At 44.6% G+C, this 22,219-nt stretch overlaps 1 protein-coding gene across 1 annotated transcript in view; it reads right to left on the reverse strand.

Annotated features, from left to right (window-relative positions):
• The window catches only part of slc16a10 (solute carrier family 16 member 10), an 84,054-nt gene that overhangs the window by 10,231 nt on the left and 51,604 nt on the right, over positions 1-22,219 (reverse strand). The window contains exons 2-3 of the mRNA XM_056294220.1: positions 9,129-9,273; positions 6,896-7,325 (exon numbers count right to left, since the gene is read on the reverse strand). Coding sequence (XP_056150195.1) covers positions 6,896-7,325; positions 9,129-9,273 — 575 coding nt within the window. The remainder of the gene's footprint in view (positions 1-6,895; positions 7,326-9,128; positions 9,274-22,219) is intronic.

Here is a 22,219-nt window from a genome sequence, read left to right on the forward strand (position 1 = left end):
AGGACAATTAAGTATCCACCCATCCATCCATCTGCTCACCTAATACTCCAGCTAAGGCCTTCCTGGTTATTATCCTGTTAGCTTGCACATCAATCATCTATTACAGTTTTATTGTAATCTCACAGATCCACCAAAGTGCAGTGAAAGCAAACTGGGGAAACATGAATTGAGTTCAACTGCTGCTGGAGGATGAAAGAAAACACTGTGAGGTTCGAAATGACATCGCTGACAGACAACTGGACACACTGAAGACAACACAACACGGGACGGAATAAAACAGTCACGTGTCTATGACTGATCATCTTTTCTGTCAAGGAGTGACCACTGTGGTTATTTTATTGGGCTTATATTTAATTTATTTTGGGCGGCATGGTGGCGCAATAGTTAGTGCTGTCGCCTCACAGCAAGAAGGTCCTGGGTTCGAACCCCGGGGTCGTCCCAGGCCGTCCTCTGTGTGGAGTTTGCATGTTCTCCCCGTGTCTGCGATGGGTTTTCTCCGGGTGCTCCGGTTTCCCCCGCCATCAAAAAGACATGCATGTTAGAGTTAATACTCTCCCGACTGAGGCATGGCAAGACGAAGTGGAGTCGGTCCCCTGGGTGCTGCACGGCGGCTGCCCACTGCTCTATGACCGATCATCTTTTCTGTCAAGGAGTGACCACTGTGGTTATTTTATTGGGCTTATATTTATTTTATTTTGGGCGGCATGGTGGCGCAATAGTTAGTGCTGTCGCCTCACAGCTAGCATGGGTTCAATGCAGAGCAGAATTTCCCCACAGGGATCAATAAAGAATCTCAAGATAAAAAAAAAAAAATAGATAAATTTATGAGCCTGACGGCATTTAACTACCTAGAGCTGATAACATACTGACAACCTTGTACTGACAACCAAGACCTCAGCTTGGCAGGAAACTGGTTTTTCTCCAGCGACAAAGTTGGGCAACACGCCCCGGCGGCAGGGGAAAACCTGAGTGAGCTGAGGAGAAGTCAAGTCAAGTCAACTGTATTCGTGCAGCCCAATATCACAAATTACAAATTTGCCTCAAGGGGCTTGACAGCAACACAACATCCTGTCCTTAGACCCTCACATCGGATAAGGAACATTCCCTAAAAAGAAAAAAACCTTAACAGGGAAACTTTAACACTCAGTTGAAAGTTCTCCCCTGGTAACAACACGGATCGACAGATGCTGTTGGGAGCCGTTGCCTGTGGTGGTCACCTTAGAAATAACATGTATATATTCCCGACAGCAGAATCCCCAGCAGCAACATCTAAAGGAGCAAAGGTTGTGGGGGTATGTCGTCAACGTGTGTACCTGGTGTGTGTCTGTGGTCACGTATTCTGGCTCACAAGCCAGGCTGATGTAACTTAGGGCCCAGCGCCAGTTAGGAAGCCCATCGCATTGATTATCCCATTATCACTAAATAAATACCAAGCTCTCTCTCTCTCTCACACACACACACACACACACACACACACACACACACACACACACACTTCCTAGAACAATAAGTGTACACAAATGTACCTATCACAAGACTGAAGATTCACAGAGCTGCTCTGTCTCCTTGTTTAACTAATTACAGCCAGACCCCCCCCCCCCCATCCTGTAACTCCCTCTCCCTACACAACCTTTACCTCACTCACCCTAACCTATACCTCCTGGCCCCTATAAAGTAATGTGCTGTGACCTACACTCACCGCGGGGACACACGGGATGAAAGCGGTTCGTTCTTCCAGCACATTTCTTTAAGGTCTGGGTGAGATTTTTTTCTTTCTTTTACTCCTTTCCGGGCCGTCTTTTTTAGTGTTTTAGTTCCAGTTTCAACCTCAGTCTAACTTCATATTCTCTCTATCACTCACTCTCACAAACACACACATTCTCCCTCTCTTCCCCTCTCCTTCACTCTCTCTCTTTCTCTACTTCTTGCTGTTTTAGTCATTAAACCCCAGGACCCCTTCCAACACACCAACAGCAGCCCTGCAGGTGCACCTCATAAAACCTCTGGAAATGATGTTTTCCTACAAAAAAAACCCCAAAAACAAAACAAAGAAATTAAAATTAAAGTATAGAAAAAAAAAGAAAAGAAAAGGGGTTGTTAACATTAGAACAAACCGTTTGGAGGTCGGGCTGCAAAACACCGGGGTGAACCGAGCAAGGGTTCAACCGTGGTGGTGGTGTTGGGTAGGGTGGGGTGAAGGGTGTGGGGGGGCAAGCTGGTCAACAGCTGATCTTTCTATATGACGAAGGGGTCCATTTCTTCGGTCCCTTCCCGTCGGTCGTGTTTTGAGGTGCGAACCAGGAGTAAACTCGGGTATTTCAGCACTCTGGGCTCGCCATCGCCCACGCCGTTTATCAATCTACCGACACCAGAGCAAACACAGTGCCGCTAAGACGGTGATACCTTATCCTACGGCGGCAGGAGCTATACCTGGAAGTGTGTATATGTGTGTTTGTGTCTGGCTGGACTTTACACTCTTAGTTTTGTGCTGGCAGGCAGTGCTTGGCTGTGATCCGGGGGGTGGGGGGTGGGGGTGGCAGACATTGAGCCATAGGACAGTGACTAAAAAGGCTGCACTCAGCATGTTATCAAGGGGAACAGACGTGTGCACACACATGCACACACACAAGATAGAGGACAGAGAGATGGAGGGAAAGAAAGAGTGAGAGATAGAGACTGAGAAAAGCCACCTTTGAAACCCTTGACGGATGTTTAAATCCCGCCCACTTCCACTCTCTTTCCTGAGATCAGGAAAGCAGGCCACTCCTGTGTGTGTGTGTGTGTGTGTGCATTCGTAACCTCCAAGTGTCAAAGTGTTTTTGAACAAAAAAAAAGGTTTGATGGGCAGATATCAAATAAAGTCCCCCAATGTTGCATGTAAAAGTTCATATGCTCACTTGAGGTGGATAAACTTTCTAGATGATATACAGAAATGCGAGTAATTACAACAGAAACACATTTGCTGAATAAAGAAATGAAACGAGAGTAGAATTGAATGAATCATTCATTCATCTCATCTTCAGCCGCTTCCCCGGAGTCGGGTCATGGTGGCAGCAAGCTAAGTAGGGCACTCCAGACGTCCCTCTCCCCAGCAACGCCCTCCAGCTCCTCCTGGGGGATCCCAAGGCGTTCCCAGGCCAGATTGGACATGTAGTCCCCCCAGCAAGTTCTGGGTCTACCCCAGGGGTCTCCTCCCAGTTGGCCATACCTGGAAAACCTCCAAAGGAAGGCGCCCAGGAGGCATCCTAATCAGACGCCCGAACCACCTCAACTGGCTCCTTTCGACGCGAAGGAACAGCAGCTCTACTCTGAGCTCCCTCCGGATGTCCGAGCTCCTCACCCTACCTCTAAGGCTGAGCCCAGACATCCTACAGAGGAAACTCATTTCAGCCGCTGGTTTCCGCGATCTCATCCTTTCGGTCACTACCCAAGCTCATGACCATAGGTGAGGGTTGGAGCGAAGACTGACTGCTAAATTAAGAGCTTTGCCTTCCGGCTCAGCTCCCTCTTCACCGCAATGGTCCGGTATAACGTCTGCATTACTGCTGATGCTGCACCAATCCGCCTGACAATCTCCCACTCCCATCCTACCCTCACTCGTGAATAAGACCCTGGGATACTTGAACTCCTTCATTTGAGGCAAGTATCTGTCAATCTCCCGCTCCATCCTACCCTCGGAATTGAATCATATGATCAACTATGTCTTAAACTTAACTGATCCATCTTTCTCATGAAGTGGAAGTATGGACATATGACATAGAAAACATAGGCCCACTTTCAGAGTTTTATTCTCCTAAACAGAATTAATGGAGACGCATCTTAATTTGCATTGCCTTCCTGTCCATTAAGGTGGTAGCAATTCGGTATTAAATAATTATCATCCAATCTCAAAAATATCTTGTCTTGCAAAAACACTTGAGTCGTTTGTAAATGAACAGTTTAAGTTATTTTTATCCATGCATTCCATACTAACTCCATTTCAGTCTTGTTTTTAGGTATAAGCATAGCACTATTTCAGCTACTTCCCTCATCATTAGTAATATCGTCTGAACATTAGATAGCAAAAAACACTGTGCTGCTCTTTTTGTTGATTTAACTAAAGTTTTTAACACAGTTGACCACTCTCTGCTTTTATGCCAACTTTCTTGTTTTGGTTTTGACAATGCCAGCTGCCTGTGGTTTCAGAATTATCTCTCTGATGGGTCGCAGTGTGTCAAGATAGGCAATGTCCAGTCATCTTTTCTCCCCATTACAGAGGGAGTTCCTCAATGTTCATTCCTTGGACCAGTCTTAGTAACCATTTATATAAACGATATTAACACTTCATTGTACAATTGCAACTTCCATCTTTATGCAGATGACATTGTCCTTTATTCCTGTGCAGATTCTATTCACAGCATCACTCTAAATCTACAGCTATCATTTAACCTCCTTCAAAAACACCTTCATAATTTGAAACTTGGTGCTAAACTGTGCAAAGACAAAATGGATGTTGTTTTTGAATGCAAGAAATATTGACTATGGTAGTTTTAAAATTTGTTCTGTTGATAACGCCACAATAGAGAGTGAAATGCTATATAATAATAATAATAAATATCTAGGTATTTGGGTTTATAAAAAATTCACTTTTGTCCATACTGACATGTCGTCAAAGTCGAGACTGAAAATGCGATTTCTTTTTCGAAATAAATCCTGTTTTCAATTAATCACAAGAAAACAATTGTTTAAGCAGGTTTCTTCTCTGTATTAGATTAAGGAGATGTTACTTTTGGGTGGGCGATCAGTTCCACTCTCGAACCTTTAGATGCAGAATATCACTGTGCATTAAGATTCATTACTGGAGATAGTAGTTATGGGACACATCATTGTCTACTTTACCAAAAAACTGGCTTGCCTGCTCTCAACGAGGAAGGGATCAGCACTTGTTTTTATTTATAAGAACATTTTACAAAAGCCCCCCCCCCCCATCTCTCAGCCCCGCTTTCTTGGAATGTTGGTAGCCATTGTACCCACTCACAGACATTGCTCACCCAGCAGGTGCCAAAAATTCAGAGTTAAGAAGGTCTGCTTTCTGTTACTGTGCCCCCACATACTTGGAATATGCTTCAAAAAAACTTAACGATGAACTCATCAGTACCTTCATCAATACCGCTGAGACAATTCCAAGGTTTATTTGCTAACTTTATTGATTGTAATTGTTATTGCTTTTAAACTTTTAATTGTTCTTATCATTTTATTTGTATTGTTGTCAATTCCTGCACTTTTACCATTAACATTGTTAATCTTACCTTGTTTATTTAATTGATGTAGCCATGTATTCTTCCTTTATTGCTACCTCTTAGCTTTCTTTGATGATTTTAGTCGTGTCTGGACTCATTGTATGTCTGTACCTTGGCACCATTGTAAATTGGGGTTTTACTTCAATGTGTTTACACATATTTATATGAATGAATTTCTTGTATGATGTTCCATTATTATTTGTTTGAAACTTATTCTAAAGTCAGATGGAAACATAACTGTTTGGCCTGGTCGGACGGCACCCTGCAGCGTTTCCGTCTGAGCAGCGAGAAGACACAGGAGAAGTGTTTGGAAAACACAGGCTGAGAGACCTGCGAGAGGTCGACCTCCCTCCGGTCGCGGGGTCACGGTGTCCAAATAAACAGCTGACTGCTGCAGGCCTGCCGGCACATCCGAGCTAGCCTCGCCACAGCGTTCCCTGACAATATTTTTTTGCTCCTAAAATCCTTCTTTCCCACCCTGACGCCCAAACAGTAGGCATCTTGGGGAGACCTGTGAAGTGTTTACATAACTATGCCTCCACTGAAACCAAAGAGCTGGCGGAGTACTCCCACGATATTTGCTTACATCCATCGAGACCACACAGATGAGGCACTCGGGGCACGTGCACGCCAGCGGACGGGACTTTGGGAGTTGGTTGTTAACGACAGTTTTTCCCGGATGCAGTTTGTGCAAAACAAAGCTGGTTTCCAATGCATCTGCATTCATATCCTGAGGTGATGCTTAACGTTGACAGCGGTTCAGCAGCTAGAGTTAGCTTGCCTGAATCATGTTTTTAGCCTTCCGACAATCCAGAAAAACAAGCTGACACAAAGGTGATGGAGCACGTCTTACTTACATCTCTGTCGATGGCATTTCTGTGAAATCCTACCTCGAATGAAACCGCATGGGGAATACCAAGTGACAGAATACGAGGGAGAGACTAAGTGAGAATAGTGGAATATTTGGACAAATGTATTACCATCCATCCATCCACCGCTTATCCTGCTCTCAGGGTCGCGAAGATGCCTATCCCAGCAGTCATTGGGTGGCAGGCAGGGAGACACCCTGGACAGGCCGCCAGACCATCACATAGGCCCCCGCCCCCCCACCACCACACACACACACAATCACACCTAGGGGCAATTTAGTACGGCCGATTCTCCTGACCTGCATGTCTTTGGACTGTGGGAGGAAACCGGAGCACCCGGAGGAAACCCACGCAGACACGGGGAGAACATGCAAACTCCACACAGAAGACGACCCGGGATGACCCACCAAGGTTGGACTACCCTGGGGCTCGAACCCAGGACATTCTTGCTGTGAGGCGACCGCACTAACCACTGCACCACCGTGCCAAATTTATTTAATTATTTATTTATGCAAAATGTATTACTAATGAGGATAATAATGCTAATTCAAACAAAAAAAAACCTTTCTGGATGCAATCACTCATAAACATTTTTGGAGTTGTAGCCCCCATTCCCGAATCTACACGGATGGTACAGCTAAATGTGAGACTAAACATCAGTTTGTGAGTGAGAGAGTTTGAAGCCAGATTCATGAAGTACTTCCCATTTTAAAAACAACACGCATGCCCACAAAACGGCAAACCTACCAGGTGGACATAAGGTACGAAGTAGCCATAGAGGGCGGCGGGGATCCCGAAGGCCCAGATGCGGTAGCCCAGGGACTTCCAGATGTTGACATTGAAGACCTGGCTCAGTCGCGGGCAGCGGCTTCCCGTGCGGGTGTTCCCCGGGTTTAAGGGAAGCAGTGGTTTGTAGGTGAAGCCCGCCAGCATCAGCACGAACATGAGGATGCTCAGGATGCGGAAGGTGTTATGGAGGCCTACTCGCTCCAGCAGGCCTGACAGCAGGAAGGGCAGCGTGATGGTGAAGATGCTGCTGCCAGCTGTCACGATGCCATTGACCAAGCCCAGGCGCTTCTTGAAGTAGTGGCCCAGGATGACTAGGCTGGGCTGGTAGGCAAAGGAGCAGCCGCAGGCAAACACGATGCCATAGGTGAAGTACATGGGGCCCAGAGACCTGAGGGGAGATTGATTAATTGACATTAACACTCACTTTTACTCATGTTATCCAACGCAATGTTCGGAAGAGTCAGTAGTTAACAAACAGGTTCACGTGTTATCAGTTAGCATCATAGTGCACAACATAGTAATCACATTAAAGTAGCACTCTATGAAGTGGTAGTAGTAGCAACAGTAGTAGTATATTTGCTACATAGTAATCATATTGTAGTAGTACTATATGAAGTGGTAGCAGTAGTATATTTGCTATATAGTATATCAAAGTAGTAGTATTGAGGTCATAATAGTACATTTGCTATTAGGTAATCATATCAAAGTAGTAATTTATAAAGTAGCAGTGCTAGTATGTTTGCTATATAGTAATCATGTAGTAGTATTATATGAGGTAGTAGTAGTGTGTTTGCTGAAGAGTAATCCTATCATAGTGGCACTATATGAAGTACTGGCAGCAGTAGTATATTTGCGACATAGTAATCATAATCAAAGTTGTAGCATTAGTACATTTGCTAAGTGGTAATCATACCATAGTAGTAATTTATGAAGTACTCGCAGCAGTATATTTGCTATATAGTTATTATATCATAGTAGTACTATAGGAAGTAGTAGTAATAGTAGTAGTACATATGCTACCTACTAACCACATCACAGCCTAGAGAGTATGTTGAGTGTTTAGAGTAAGTGCACCTTAGATTATCAAGAGGTGGAGAATAGGAAATTCAAAGTACAAACTGGAGTAACATTGTCGAAAAACAGTTAAACAGGCAAATTAAGCCATGAGAGCATAAAAATGACAAGTGCAAGTAGAAAAGAACACCAGAATAACGGTTTAAATAAATGAGCGTGCGATAGAAAAAGCTAGTGCCAGTTCATAGACACTGCATGTTATACTATATGATTGCTGTTTTTTCTGCTGTTTCGTCGCGTGCTCATTTTGCTTATAATATTGCAAAGCAATTTGTAACTTTGTTTTGAAGAGTGCTTAAAAAATCCACCCGTCATCACTGTGATGGGTGTGTATTATTATCATCAGTGATGATAGGCCAAGTTCCCTTTCATGATTCATGATATGGGAACTTGGCCAATGCATCACCCTCTATTCTAACTTATTCAGTTTTGACTGGAATAAAACAAGTGTAGTATTTTGAACTTTGACCTGTGTTAGATGTAGTCCTCTGTTGCTGGCCGCTCTGAGCTGCAGAATGCCATTGGACAGACTAACAGCGGTAATAAATACTACATAAGATAGAGAGGGTGGATAGGGTGGATAACTCCTTTCTTGCATATTTCTGCATGTCTATGAATGTGTGTACCTGTGCATGTATGTGTGTACCTGTGTGTGTATGTATGTGTGTACCTGTGTGTGCGCATGCGTGTCCTCATGCTTGTATTGAGTTTCGCCATCAAAAAGACAGTTAACTCAGGAGGAGGCTCTTTTCACTAAGCATGTTGTCAAAACCTTTACTCACCAAAAATCTTTTACTCTCACACACAGATAGACAGACAGACAGACAAACACACACAAACACACACAGACACACACACCTCTTTCACCATCTGAGTCTCACACACATTTCCATCATGTTTAGCAGGTAGAACATTAACTATGAGGTGCACAACCTGGCCTAAAAACACTATCTAGGATTACCATGACAGGAAAATCAGATGTACTGGTGAAAGGGGGCAGGTTTGGGGGTCAGCGAGGTAGTCGGGGGGCTAGTAAGGTTGTACCCCGTTCCCCGATGTGTGTGTGTGTGTGTGTGTGTGTGTGTGTGGGCATGCGTCTTCATTGGACGTTTCTTACGTGACGAAGGAACTAGCCAGTAAGCCGACCAGACCAACAGCAGCTCCGCCCACGGCAGTCACTCTGCAGCCCAGGATGTCCGTGAACACGCTGACAATGGGAGAGCAGAAGAAGATCATGCCCATGGACAGCGAGCCCACCCATGCTGCAGAAGAAAGCAAGAGCAAGAGAGAGAGGGGGGGGAGAGAGAGAATGAAGTTAGGCTGGGGCTTAAACTGCAACTACAAAACTAAAAAAGAGGGACCTGGAAATAGTAAAAAAAAAAAAAGTAATTTTCTCCATTTTATTTGAGAAAGTGTGGGTCACTATATTAACTTGTTGACATCGTCATCACTTTCACGTGGACATACAAACTCATTCATACATGTGGAAATCTTTTGAGTTTTTGTTGATGGAAGCCTCTCGCCATACAAAACAAAGCACTTAGATAGGACCTCCTTATCAAGACGGTTTGACTATGGCAGATTATAGCTTGCTATCTATCTAGCTAGCTAGCTAGCTAGCTAGATAGATAGATAGATAGATAGATAGATAGATAGATAGATAGATAGATAGATAGATGGATACAAGGGACATGATCACAAGAGAAACACACCTGGCAGCCAAACTGATTTGTGTATGTCACATTTGACATGCTCAACATGCTGATGGGTGCATCAATAATCTGGGCTCATAAAACACACACACACACACACACACACACACATATATGGATTAATGCACCAGCCTGCCCTTCCCAGTCTCGATAACAGCAGCCTTGCCCTGCAGGGCATGGAGGGAGTTCCCTCAGAACAAGAAACTGGTGAACAGTGAATGTGTGATTGTTTGTTGGCAGTGACAGTAAGTCATCCAGAGGTCAAGATGGATGGATGGATGGATGGATGTGTGACCCACAGGGCTGAGCGGAGAGGGAGGGGGAGGGAGGGAGAACACAGTCTGTCTTTTTTGGCACGGGGTCTGCATCGCTTGTCATAAACTTAAAGAGGAAGGAGTCCGTTTCAGAGTGTGACAACTCAGAAATACAGACGAGGATACTTCAGATACCGGTGAAGCATGGGGAGCCGAGGAGAACAGGCACCCCCGATATCTTTTACCCCCGTCCTTCCCCCACAGCCTCCAAAAATAAAAACAAAAGGAAATAAAAAACGGAAACGATTAACCAAATTAAAAACACATTGTTGACGGTGCTGAATATCTGTTCAGAACTGAAATGAGATTCGTTGCGTTACCAACTGTCAAATAAAATAAGTCAAACACATGATTTCAACTTTGTGACTTTAACCAAAGCCCTAAGCTATTTGCACCTTTTACCTAAACTACTGATAACCGTCAGAATGCTGGCTTTGAATAGTGCAACTTGTGTGCATTGAATATGAGTAACATTAAAAACTATACTACTTTTTTCATCGGTAGGTATAAAGAAAGAACAAACACCATAGAAGTTAGTCTGGAGTTTTGGTGTGCTGAAGGTTTTTTTTTTTTTTAGACCCGGGGTAGTCCAACCTTGGGGGTCGCCCCGGGTCGTCCTCTGTGTGGAGTTTGCATGTTCTCCCCGTGTCTGCGTGGGTTTCCTCCGGGCGCTCCGGTTTCCTCCCGCAGTCCAGAGACATGTAGGTCAGGTGAGTCGGCCATATTAAATTGTTCCTAGGTGTGAATGTGTGTGTGTGTGTGTGTGTGTGTGTGTGTGTGTGTCCTGCGATAGACTGGCGGCCTGTCCCGGGTGTCTCCCCGCCTGCCGCCCAATGACTGCTGGGATACGCTCCAGCATCCCCGCGGCCTTGAGTAAGGATAAGTGGTTTGGATAATGGATGGATGGATGGCTGGATGGATCTTCCATACAGAAAAAGCTCCATTTTATTTTCATAAACGTTTTTGTTGGGAAGAAAATGAGAAAAACATGTGCTATATGTGCTCTGTCTGTCTGTCCTTTCTGGATGGGCCCCCACAGTCATTTTCACAAGGGTTGATGCTAGATCTAACGGGGTGTAGGCACGGAAGTAGCCATGATTGGCTGTTGCGCCAGCCAATAGACAGCGCGGAACCTCGAAGCGCACTGACTTGAAACAAACGATGCGCACTGAAACATCGACTCAGGGTCCTTTGACTACATATGGCATTGTTTAATGCTAACTTTATAGTTATTTAGCTGTGTGTGTTTTTTACAATCCACGTTGACAGAGTTGGTTAGTAAAGGCACGAGGGTCGAAGGCCTGTGCTGCATCAAAGGAGCGAGGCTGCAGGCCAAAGGCCCAAGCTGTGTCTAATGTCAATCTACTGTTTCCCGCTGTTCTTTAACTAAAATAGCAAACTAATGTTCACTTAATTCGCCCCAACTATTGCTCTGTCTGTCGGTCTGGCAGTCAGTGCACTTCGAGGTTCCACGCTGTCTATTGGCCAACGCAACAACCAATCATATCTACTTCTGTGCCTACACCCCGTTGGATCTAGCATCAACCCTTCACAAGTTGGCGCCAAAAAGGGTGGAAGTAATAATTAAGAAATAATTCACTCCCACACACAGTGTCCCATGTATTAATTTGTCATATGTGCCAGAAAACCTTGCTGGTGCAGTTTTAACTCACTGACCAATCACCCCATATAGACCTGTCAATCAAATTATCTACCCATATAGTGATCTATTCATCCATCATCTATGCGTCTATCTATATCATCATTCGCATGGGACTAGCATTACCCAGGGACCTCATGTAATTTAGAAATTACCCTCCCCCCCAACATCTGTGTTTTGTGTAGCACATTCGCACAGGATGAGCAAAGTCTGTATTGTACTCGAATTTACTGACATTAAATGTCAAGGCTCCACGTAATATCCACTTCCTGTACACTATTTCCTTCTGCAACCACATCTTATTTCTATGGTCTTGAACGACAAGACCAATGGCTGCTAAGAAGAGAAACAGGTACTGGACATGCAAAGAGACACTTGGTTTAATTGCTGTGTGGAGTGAACCACATTACTGTCATGTCATCTCCCAGTTCAGTCAGCACATAACTTCAGTCATTGTCTCCCATAGCCTCAGTCATTCTACCAGTTCAGACAACTCATCACAACCTCAATCCATTGTCTGTTGTCCTTCCTGTCTTATTTTAAAGTACTCACCTGTCTTTTCATTACATTTCCTGCCCGTTTTTGCCATTAGTCAAACCCGTGTATGCCACACCTCTTCCCTATTTCCTGATTAGCTCCCCAGCACTTATACTCCTCTGACTTCCCTGTTCTCCTGCCAGATTGTCTTGTGCATACTAACAAGTAATCCAGCATTCTCTAGTTCTCATTCTGCAAGTCTACTTGGTTTTGGAGTCTGTCTGTTTTCTGGACCATGTTTCTCTTGCCTGCCCTCATCTGATCTGTTTGCCTGTTTGGACTGAAAACCAGGTAACTAGAACTTGTGCTCTGGATCTGTTTTTGCTCGTCTTCCTGCCCCTTTTGTATCTGTATTGCCTACCAAGATGGGGATTGCCGGTTCGAATCCCCGCGTTACCTCCAGCTTGGTCAGGCGTCTCTACAGACACGTCTGCAGCTGGGAAGCTGGATATAGGTATGTGTCCTGGTCACTGCACTAGCGCCTCCTCTGGTCGGTCAGGGCGCCTGTTCAGGAGGGAGGGGGAACTGGGGGGAATAGCGTTATCCTCCCACATGCGATGTCGCCCCGGTGAAACTCCTCACTGTCAGGTGAAAAGAAGTGGCTGGCGACTCCACATGTATTGGAGGAAACATGTGATAGTCGGAAGCCCTCCCCAGCTTGGCAGAGGGGGTGGAGCAGTGACCGGGGACGGCTCGGAAAAGTGGGGTAATTGGCCAAGTACAATTGGAGAGAAAAAGGGGGAAAAAAGATTTTGTAGCCTGAAAGTGCACCAAAATTATCCATAATTTGAGTTATCTTAGTGGCACAGCTGACCAGGTCCATTATATACAGTAACAGGTCATCTGCATACAGAGAAACTCATTGCTCCATATTTCTCTGGTGTACACCCTGCAGGTGTGTTGATGTTTTCAGCATAATGGCTAAAGGTTCAATGACTAGTGTAAACAACAAAGGTGAAAGCGGACAGCCTTGACAGGTTCCATGAGATAGTGGGAAGCATGTTGGGTGCTGACTGTGTGAACACGGGCTTGAGGAGATGAATAAGACGAGCTGGGTGGCGTTGGGTGAAAGCGATTCCAGCTTTGTGGAGTTTAGCCTTGATATCTTGGAATGCCGCCTGCTGCTTGACCACGTTTGCACTCATGTCAGGGAAGAACAGGATCTTTTTGCTGTTGAACTGTATGTCCCCTTTGTGCGTCTTGGCCCAACAAAGCACACGCTCCTTGCCCTGAAAGCGGTAGAATCTTACGAAGATGGCCCGGGAACCTTCACCTTTGGAGCTGGTATTCTGTGTGCTCTGTCCGATTCCGGTGGTTTCGGGAAAATCTCACCTCCGATGATTTTGTGGATGAGCTGTGAGACGAATTCTAATGGTGAACTTCCTTCAATCCCCCCTGGTAAGCCAACGATTATTAGATTCTGTCATCTGGATCGGTTTTCAAGGTCTGTTTTGACTGCTAATGCTGTGTTAGCCTTTTCAAGCTTATCCAGTCTCAACATTAGCTCAGCTAGCTCATCACTGTGGTTGGTGAGTGTATTTCCATGGTCATTATCTTTTGTATAAAAAAAAAATACATGCATGTTAGGGTTAATACTGTCTGTACCCCTGACTGAGGCATGGCAAGACGAACTGGAGTTGGTACCCGAGCGCTGCACGGCAGCTGCCCACTGCTCCTAGCTACACAGCTAGGGTGGGTTAAATACAGAGCATAATTTCGCCATGGGGATTAATAAAGTATATCAAAATCAATATCAAATCAAATCTTTTGATTGTGTGAGTCCAATGCAGCGCTGATGGTGTCCACAGACGTCTGTATAGGTGAAAGGGAGGTCTCCAAAGATGTAGAGAGGTATGTTTTGAGTTCTTTCACCAGGCTCTTACGGGTTTTCTTGAGCTCTTTCACTAGGTTAGCAATGGTTAGCAGATTTACCATCTTGGCCTCAGGAGCTGTTTGAGTTGCGGCCCAGTCTCCTTTCGCTTGTCGCGGTTGTCTCAACATTGCTGGCTGACTTATTTGGAAATCAAGTACAGTTATTGTCTAATTTATGTAATTAAATGAGGTAAATATACGAATGTTGCAAATAGAATTATGGAAAATGCGGGAACTAGTCCTCGGCATGGCCATCTCCTACACTGCCCAACCGGAAGTCAAGCCCAGCATTACTTGAGCAAAAATAATGTTAGCTAGTTTTTCAAACACTGAACAATAGCCTGGTGTTAACTTATCTGTTTAGCTAGCAATTGCTGTTGAGAGCTGTCAGAATACAGTCGAGCTCAGCTGGTCCCGTTACTTGGTAGCTAGCAATAATTTTAGCTGGTAAACAGAATTTCTGTATTTCAAAAAAAAATTCTGTCCTTTTTTTCCAATGTTCATAGGTGACAACATAATGGCTGCCCTTAGTAAATAACATAAACAGCAAGGTAAGATGGCAGACAGTTATCTCATGATTTATGCCATAATGTCGCATCTAGTGTTTTTAAACAGATGGTATGAAATAAGAGTCTCTATAGGAGTGGCACAAGATGGATGGGGTTTCAAAGTAATGACTTTAAAGGGTTATCAAGGGGTCATGAAATGTATACACAGAGTAATGTTTGTTAATTGTCTATAGATACCAATGTCACTGACGAGCGGCGGCGTACCCCTCCCATTCTGAAAAAAAAAGAAGAAGAAGAAGAACCAATGTGAGGACACAGTTGGCAGGAAGGTGAAATCTTGGCCGCAGGAAGGACTGGTCAGGAAAAACAACCTATGTCACAGTCGATTACACAGAAAACCATGGGGACGTCCATAATGATACAGCAAACACAACACGATGACTTCCTCTTGTGAAAGACACGGACTCACTCACGTTAGCAGGAAAATGATGCCCTGGCAAGAAAAAGAAAAGCTCACAACAATCTTTTGAAATGATAAATAATCGACAATATTTGCCTTCCTATAAATACACCCAGTCTTGCCTAAGATATCTGGTCAGAGGGAGAGAGAACAAAAGAACGGCTTCACATCTTTAAGCCGAGAGGAAACATCAGTAGTGTTTGGTTGAATGGTCTGTCAGCATTTTCCTGTGTGTGCATATGTGGGGCCGAATACCAGAGGCCACAGCAGACCCTGGACACATGATATAGGCTGAAATGCTAACGCAAACAAGGGTGATTTGAGGGAACTGAGAAGAGCGGTGGCGCCTTGAACAGAAGTTAGAATCGACGGGGGGAATTAATGGATGTGGGATATTTCGAAGACTGAGAAAAGAGAGATATTTTGGTTAAAATTGATGGAAAAACCAGCTATCTGTATCCTTTGTTGAGGATGAGTGCGCCCTGCTATTTGGTTATATAATGGCCTTATCGCTGCACTGTTGTTTTGATCTGTCGGTATCCCTGCATGCGTACGCATGCATCGGTGCATACTGTGAATAACAACCTTCACTCCAAGAGCCCTTGGAAAACATAAACAGTGCCGTGAGCCTTCAGATGGATTGTTTCCTCCTTCTATTCTCATCATGAGAAAGACACAAACAAGATGCGGGGTCAGTCAAAACACACGGCACTCTATTAAACAAACACACACATGCACGCTGAGGCACCCCCACAAGGACTGATTGACATGTTTTGGTGGGAGTGCCTCAGGCTCTTCTAGTTTTCTGATGACATCAAACATCCTGGCCGTCGGCCACATTTGGGTAACAAAGGGATTTCCGAGTTTACCGCAATAAGAAAAGGACGTGGGTGCAGACAGATCTGTTTCTCTTCAGTTCAGGTGTTTTCAAAAGGCGTGTTTTGGCTCACTTGAAGGCGCTCTTTTTTGAAATTCCTCTGTTGTTTGTCTTCCACCTCAGACGTCTGTCACATTTTTGAGGTCAAGTGTGTTTCTGTCCCCTCTCCTTTTCACTTATCTCTCCATCTCTATCTCTCTTCATTCAGGTCACCAAAAGAGGTAAAAGTTCCCAATGGCCGTCAATGACCACCCCCCCCCAAAAAAAACCCCCCAACACTGAGAACAGAGACATGATCCAACACTCCTAGAGTTTAATATGGCCAGACTACCGTCACACACAAAACAGCAAGAACACTAAGAGGCTCCGTCAGTCACGAAAGCTCATTCTGTTTGTTTCTAATTGACCCTGAGACTGTGAGTCCTACACTTGTTGTAGCCGTATAGCAGCACACATTTTTCTCGGGCATCTTCAAAGGACAATTCAAAACATATCCTCTTAATTTAGCTTTTAATCAAACCCGCCTCTTAATTCATCTTCTTAAGTTGCATTAAAACCCCTTCACTTGATCAGCAATTTATTCCTTTCATCTTTTACCTCCAGCTGTCTATTTATAATATTCATTATCTTATATGCTCTTAAATTGTGATATTTAGTTATCACTCTCTGTTATTGCACTTTTATTATTAACTCGTTAACTAATTAGAAACTAGTTAATCATTACTGCCTTTTATTGTATCTTTTTTTCCTGCTTGTTACCGTTTGATTCGTCTGCTCCCTTTCTGATGTGAAGCCCTCTGGACTGCACTTCATGTACAAAAACACTACATGAAAACGTATTATTATTATCATCATTATCATTCTACTTATTTTTATTATCATTATACTTATCATTATTATTGTTATTGAAGCCAAAATGTCGCTGGTCATATCACATCAGATCCCATGTTTTGAGTTGTAACAGAACAGTGTGTGAGTGTCTGTGTGTGTGTGTGTGTGTGTGTGTTGTGGGACTTTAAAGCTACAATCCACAAACAATCCACAAACAATGCGCAAAGCGCCTGCCCGCCCGACTTAAGCCGTTGTTCGGGCCAGACTTTGTAAACATTGTTCACTTTATTACTGGCGAATGACAAAACCAGCCGGTGCCGCATCACTTTGTCCCTCGAGGCCTTCAGTTTCGCCCATTTCTCAAAACAAATTCACAGAATTGACCAATTGGCGAGATATGTCATGTTTCTTGTTGTCAGTACAGCGCTGCTGTTATTGCAGCGCTGCACGTAGATGTGGTGGTGCATGACATAACGGACTGTGTGCCTTCAAGAATGTGAAAGATAAGAGCAGATAGTGACACGGACCTCAGACACCCCTGGAAGTGGTAAGGTGGTTTGAACTTGTTGTGTCAAGGCGAGTCTGGAACGGTAACTTGAGATTTCAGCAGAATCGCCCAAGAGATGCTTGTTTACTGAACGCAGAGCTGGGTTAACCAACCCCCTGGTCAAGAAGCTGTACATAGGAACCCCCCACACACACACACACACACATATAAATAACTGGACTGACACGTTACCTAAATTTAGTCCCCCTCGCTTAATGTTCTGGATCTGCTTTCCTGTTGTTGACATCCCCCCCAAGTGAGAAAACGTTACAGCCGACACACCGCCAGTCCAAAAAAATAAATAAATAATGCAACTTGCTCTAACCTACACACAGTAATAAGCAGCAGCAAACAGAGAGGGACAAAGACTCCCACAAAGACAACAGGAAATTGCTGTCCAGTTTTCATCTGCCGGCTCTTATTGATTTAAAAGCATTTACGCTTCAGACAAAGAGGAATTCCAGGTTGAAACCCAACAAAACAAAGGTAATATCAGATGCTTTCCATCCCTGGTGACATCCAGCGCAGTGGCCGCGGGCCTTACTCGGTCCCTGACAGACGGAGGGGAGAGCTGCCCCTAAGTCGACTGTCTGCCTTGCTTAGCCTGCCTGCTGCAGACGCTGGGCTGGCCGGACTGAACCCAGTCACCCCGTAACACCCGCACCTACAGCGGCGAGGCATGCAAACCTTTTGTTAGCGCTAGCACCCTCCTTTTTATTTGCACAGCACCCCATGACACCCTGCTTCTAGCTTAACACAATATAAGCGTGCATATTTGGCAGCTGAGGTGTACTACAAGACTGGATCCCCATGCTGTCAAATATATATGCAAGTGCTAGATCATGTGACTAAAGTTTAAAAAGAAGTGGTAGTGTGGCAGGTCTGCAGTGGCAAATCCGTATCTACACCTACGTAGGAACAATTTGACACATTTCCAAAAATAAAGATGAAAAGTATTTACAGTGAGTAACAAGGAAGAATATGGCAAGCTCAGAACATCGCATAGCACAGAATGGCTCCAAATGGGCCCCCAGTGAGTTCGTCCCAAATTAGTTATTAGGTAAATAAATTCACCTTGCTCGCATTAGGGCCGCTAGTTGGCGGGTTATTCATTAACCCAAAGTCAACGGAAACAGCTAATGGCCAGTCACACTTGCAGCTACTTTCCGCCGGTTCGATGGACCGTTTATCCCAGTTGAACAAATAAATATGTCCCATTAATGCATTCGAGTCGTCTGTGAACGACAGATGCCTAAGGCTGCTATCATGGAAAATGAAAAGGCGGCCAGGATGCTGCTCATCTTCTAAGCACGCAAGCAGACAGGCTCACTTTAACACCAGGGCACAAGGGAGGCTTTCCCTCGACGCAGCGCTCTGACCTTCATCTCAGGACATCGCGTGAGGATGGACTAGGGCTCAACAGTCCGCCAGTTCAGCATCATCCCAACGTGTACATGTGCAAGTCACGCCGCAAAGGATGCAGTGTGAGGCGAACTGGGCCCATTAATCATGTTATGCTAAAAAAATTTTTAAACTGGTCGACAGAAATAAAAACTAACCGGATAAAGGCTGAATGTCTGATATGTGCAGATGTGATGGATTCCCAATTATATCGAGTGCCTATATGTACTCTTGTTTTGTTTTGGCTTATCCTTGTATTTTTTTCTGCTTGATTCTTATTCTATTGTGCATCTTACATGCAAAACACAAACATTTTGTTGAAAGGAAAAAAGTCTCAAGACTTTCAAATGTTCGGAGTTCAACCTCTGGAGTTAGAGAAGAGAGAAAGGAATCAGGAATCAGGAACACGAAATGTCGTTTCCCCCAGCCCACAGCAGTGCAACACAAAGACAAAAACACATATCCAAAAACTGCAAGAACACATTTATCCAAACTAACACATATATCCAAACTAAAAAAAAAAAAAAATCACTGTCCAAGGGAATGAACGCCACCCAGGATGACTGTCGGAACTGCCGGTCTGCATGGGCTAGCAGTAGCTTAGCCTGCCCCGCTTCTGCGTCCTGTCAGACCGCCCTCGGTGTTTCCTCCTCGGGCACAGCTCCGGGTAGGGCCGTGGTCCCTGGGCCCACAGGACGCAGCAGACCAAGCTCTCTCAGCCGATCCAGCGCCAGCTCTCGAAGCCATCAAACGAAGACAAAACTTAGATGCAGACGTGGACAAAGACACTGCATGGACAGTACTGGGTGAGGCCGCCGCAAACGGGAATTTGTGCCACCATCTTCCCACACCGACCACACAGGCACCTCCTGTTTGGTCTCTGCAAATTTCTCCAGCACAAAAAGATGTCTGCCATGGAATTTTAAATGTGTTATTAACAGAAATTAGCCTTATTTTGTACAAAGGCATTGAATGACACTCCAAAAGGTACCATAAAACCCCCAACGGAGTGTTTGTACGTAGTTTTGATACCATACCGAGAACACATTTCTGAGTCTCATTGTGCCAAATAAACCCTCCTTCCTCAAAACATTATCAAAACGCTCAATGACAGTCACTCTTTGGCAAATTTGCTCTTTTGCAAATAAGGTCTTCAATCAATCTAACGTTGTGGAAGAAGAGGAACAGTGTAAGTTTCACCAAACACTGCAGTTCCTGGTCATTATTTAGCTACGACAAACGCCGGTGCTGAGGCCAATGCGTGTTTATTGAACAAAATGGTACAAGCGAGCTTTATACTACCTCAAAACCACCTATGATAAAAGTAGTAGCGTTCACTCAAGAGTGCAGATCCCTGCCAGGCGTATCTCTCCTTCTCTGACGCTTGGACTTGGCGACAAACCAGTTGAGGTGTTAAGACCCACTTGCGGCATATAACAGGTTTTTCAAAGGGTTTGAATCACCACAACCACGAGACGCCCTTGATCATACAGTCATAACTGTGCACAAAAATTATTAAGCTGACAGGCCCAGTAGTACGCGAGATTAGCAGTGGACACACACACACACAGACACACACCTACACCTACCTCCTAGTGGGGATAATATGTAAATTCTGAACGCTCAGAGATGAAAATGCTACCGACAATCTCACCACAATGTAAAGTCGGTCAAAGACCAAATTTCAGTGTATACCTGTTGCTTTGTCAACCAAATTAGCACTGAGAAATTTGATTTGAATAACAATACTTATTCTAGCCATAAGAGTTCAGCGACATGAACACAGCACCAACATGACCAACAGATGGTCCCAAACACAGGCCATGGTAGTTTCACCTTGCCGTATGTTTTTATGAAATTTCAAAATTGAACCGAATGTATTTTTTTTCATGTCAAAGTTGTTTATACGCTAGCAAACATCTGCAGCATGTCTTATTATAATAGGTAGGGATAACAGACGCTTAAGGTCTAAATGCCAATGAAACACTGACCAGCCGTGAGGCAGAGGCAGGAGAGTCACAGGTACTCAGGTGACGGTTTAACTTTACAAACAAGTCTGGACTAACCACCCAAGCAAGGACCAGTGGTCTCTTCGCTTGCAAGGTGATTTAGCGACTTAACGATTATTGTAAATGGACTTGATATATATAGTGCTTTTCTAGTCTACCGACCACTGAAAGCACTTTATAGTGTTATGCCTCACATTCACCCATTCATACACACATTCATACACTGATGGGGGAGGCTGCCATGCAAGGCGCCAATCTGCTCATTAGGAGCAGTTACGGGTTCAGTGTCTTGCTCAAGGACACTTCGACATGCTCTCTGGAGGAGCTGGGGATCGAACCAGTGACCTTCCGATTACTAGACGACTTGCTCTACCTCCTGAGCCATGCCGCCCCTATTGTCCCCTGCGAAGTAAATATTTGTCTACAAAACAAACAACAACAAAAAATCGGCCGTTAAAGCTGAAATCCATGATTTCCCAGATCTGTCCCTCTTTCTGGCAGTGAGGACTACAAACCAGGTGTAGCAGCCAGCTCAGCAGTAAATAGTTCTCACCCTTGTAAAAATGAATCACGGGACCAAAGCTAACATAGACAGTCTAATGTATTACATCAAACTATATGGGAACACTGTTCTACAGAAATATTGACTGTCACGGCCACATCGGCACCACATTTTTCCCCGTTTCAGTAGGACTGTGTTTACTGCTGCATCAGTGTTCGTCCTACCCGGTCAAAACATTTCAACAGTGGTATACGGAGACTGGAGAGTGTCTCTAACCATGGTGAAGATGACTGGTAGTACTACGGAGCCTGACTCCATGGTCCAGATTAGAGTCCTGCATTGGGTCGGGTACCCGGCAGGTGACCCGCAAAAATGTCGTTGGCGGGTGATATTTTGTCTTGTTTTTATTTGCGGGTTTGGGTGCGGGTAAAACAAAGGAACGTGCGGGCGGGTCGCGGGTGTGGGATAATAACATTTAAAAATAGCACTTACTATGTGTTTTTTTTTAACCTCTCACCTCATCAATCATATCTGGCTGCCGGCGGTTGTTAGCCCGGAAGCGTTTAAGCTGCTTCAGCACGCTCGAAATTGAAATGGCTGAAGGCAAAAATAGCTAGTGGAGAAGATCAGATTGCCGACAATTCTTCCCCAAGAGCGAAGTCCAATGTCTGGGGGCTTTTGGCCCACTCCTAGATGGGGAAAATAACCAAGTTAATGGGTTCGCTGCTTGTAAGAAGTGCCGAAAAGTGTTGGCTTACGATAGCCGCAAACTTGGTACGTCGTCACTGAAGAAGCACATTGAAAGCTGCCGTGCCAATGTTCCCACCGGTGCAACAACAATTAACCACTACTTTACAAGGAACGCTGACCTAAAAGCACCCAAAAGGGAAGACAAAGAGAAGGTTGCAAAACTAGCAGTAAAATGTGTCTGCGCACACTATTTAGCTTACACGAGCGCGTCCTGTGTCATAGCATTG

Source organism: Lampris incognitus, chromosome 15 (genome assembly GCF_029633865.1).
Source record: "Lampris incognitus isolate fLamInc1 chromosome 15, fLamInc1.hap2, whole genome shotgun sequence".
Lineage (NCBI taxonomy): Eukaryota > Metazoa > Chordata > Actinopteri > Lampriformes > Lampridae > Lampris > Lampris incognitus.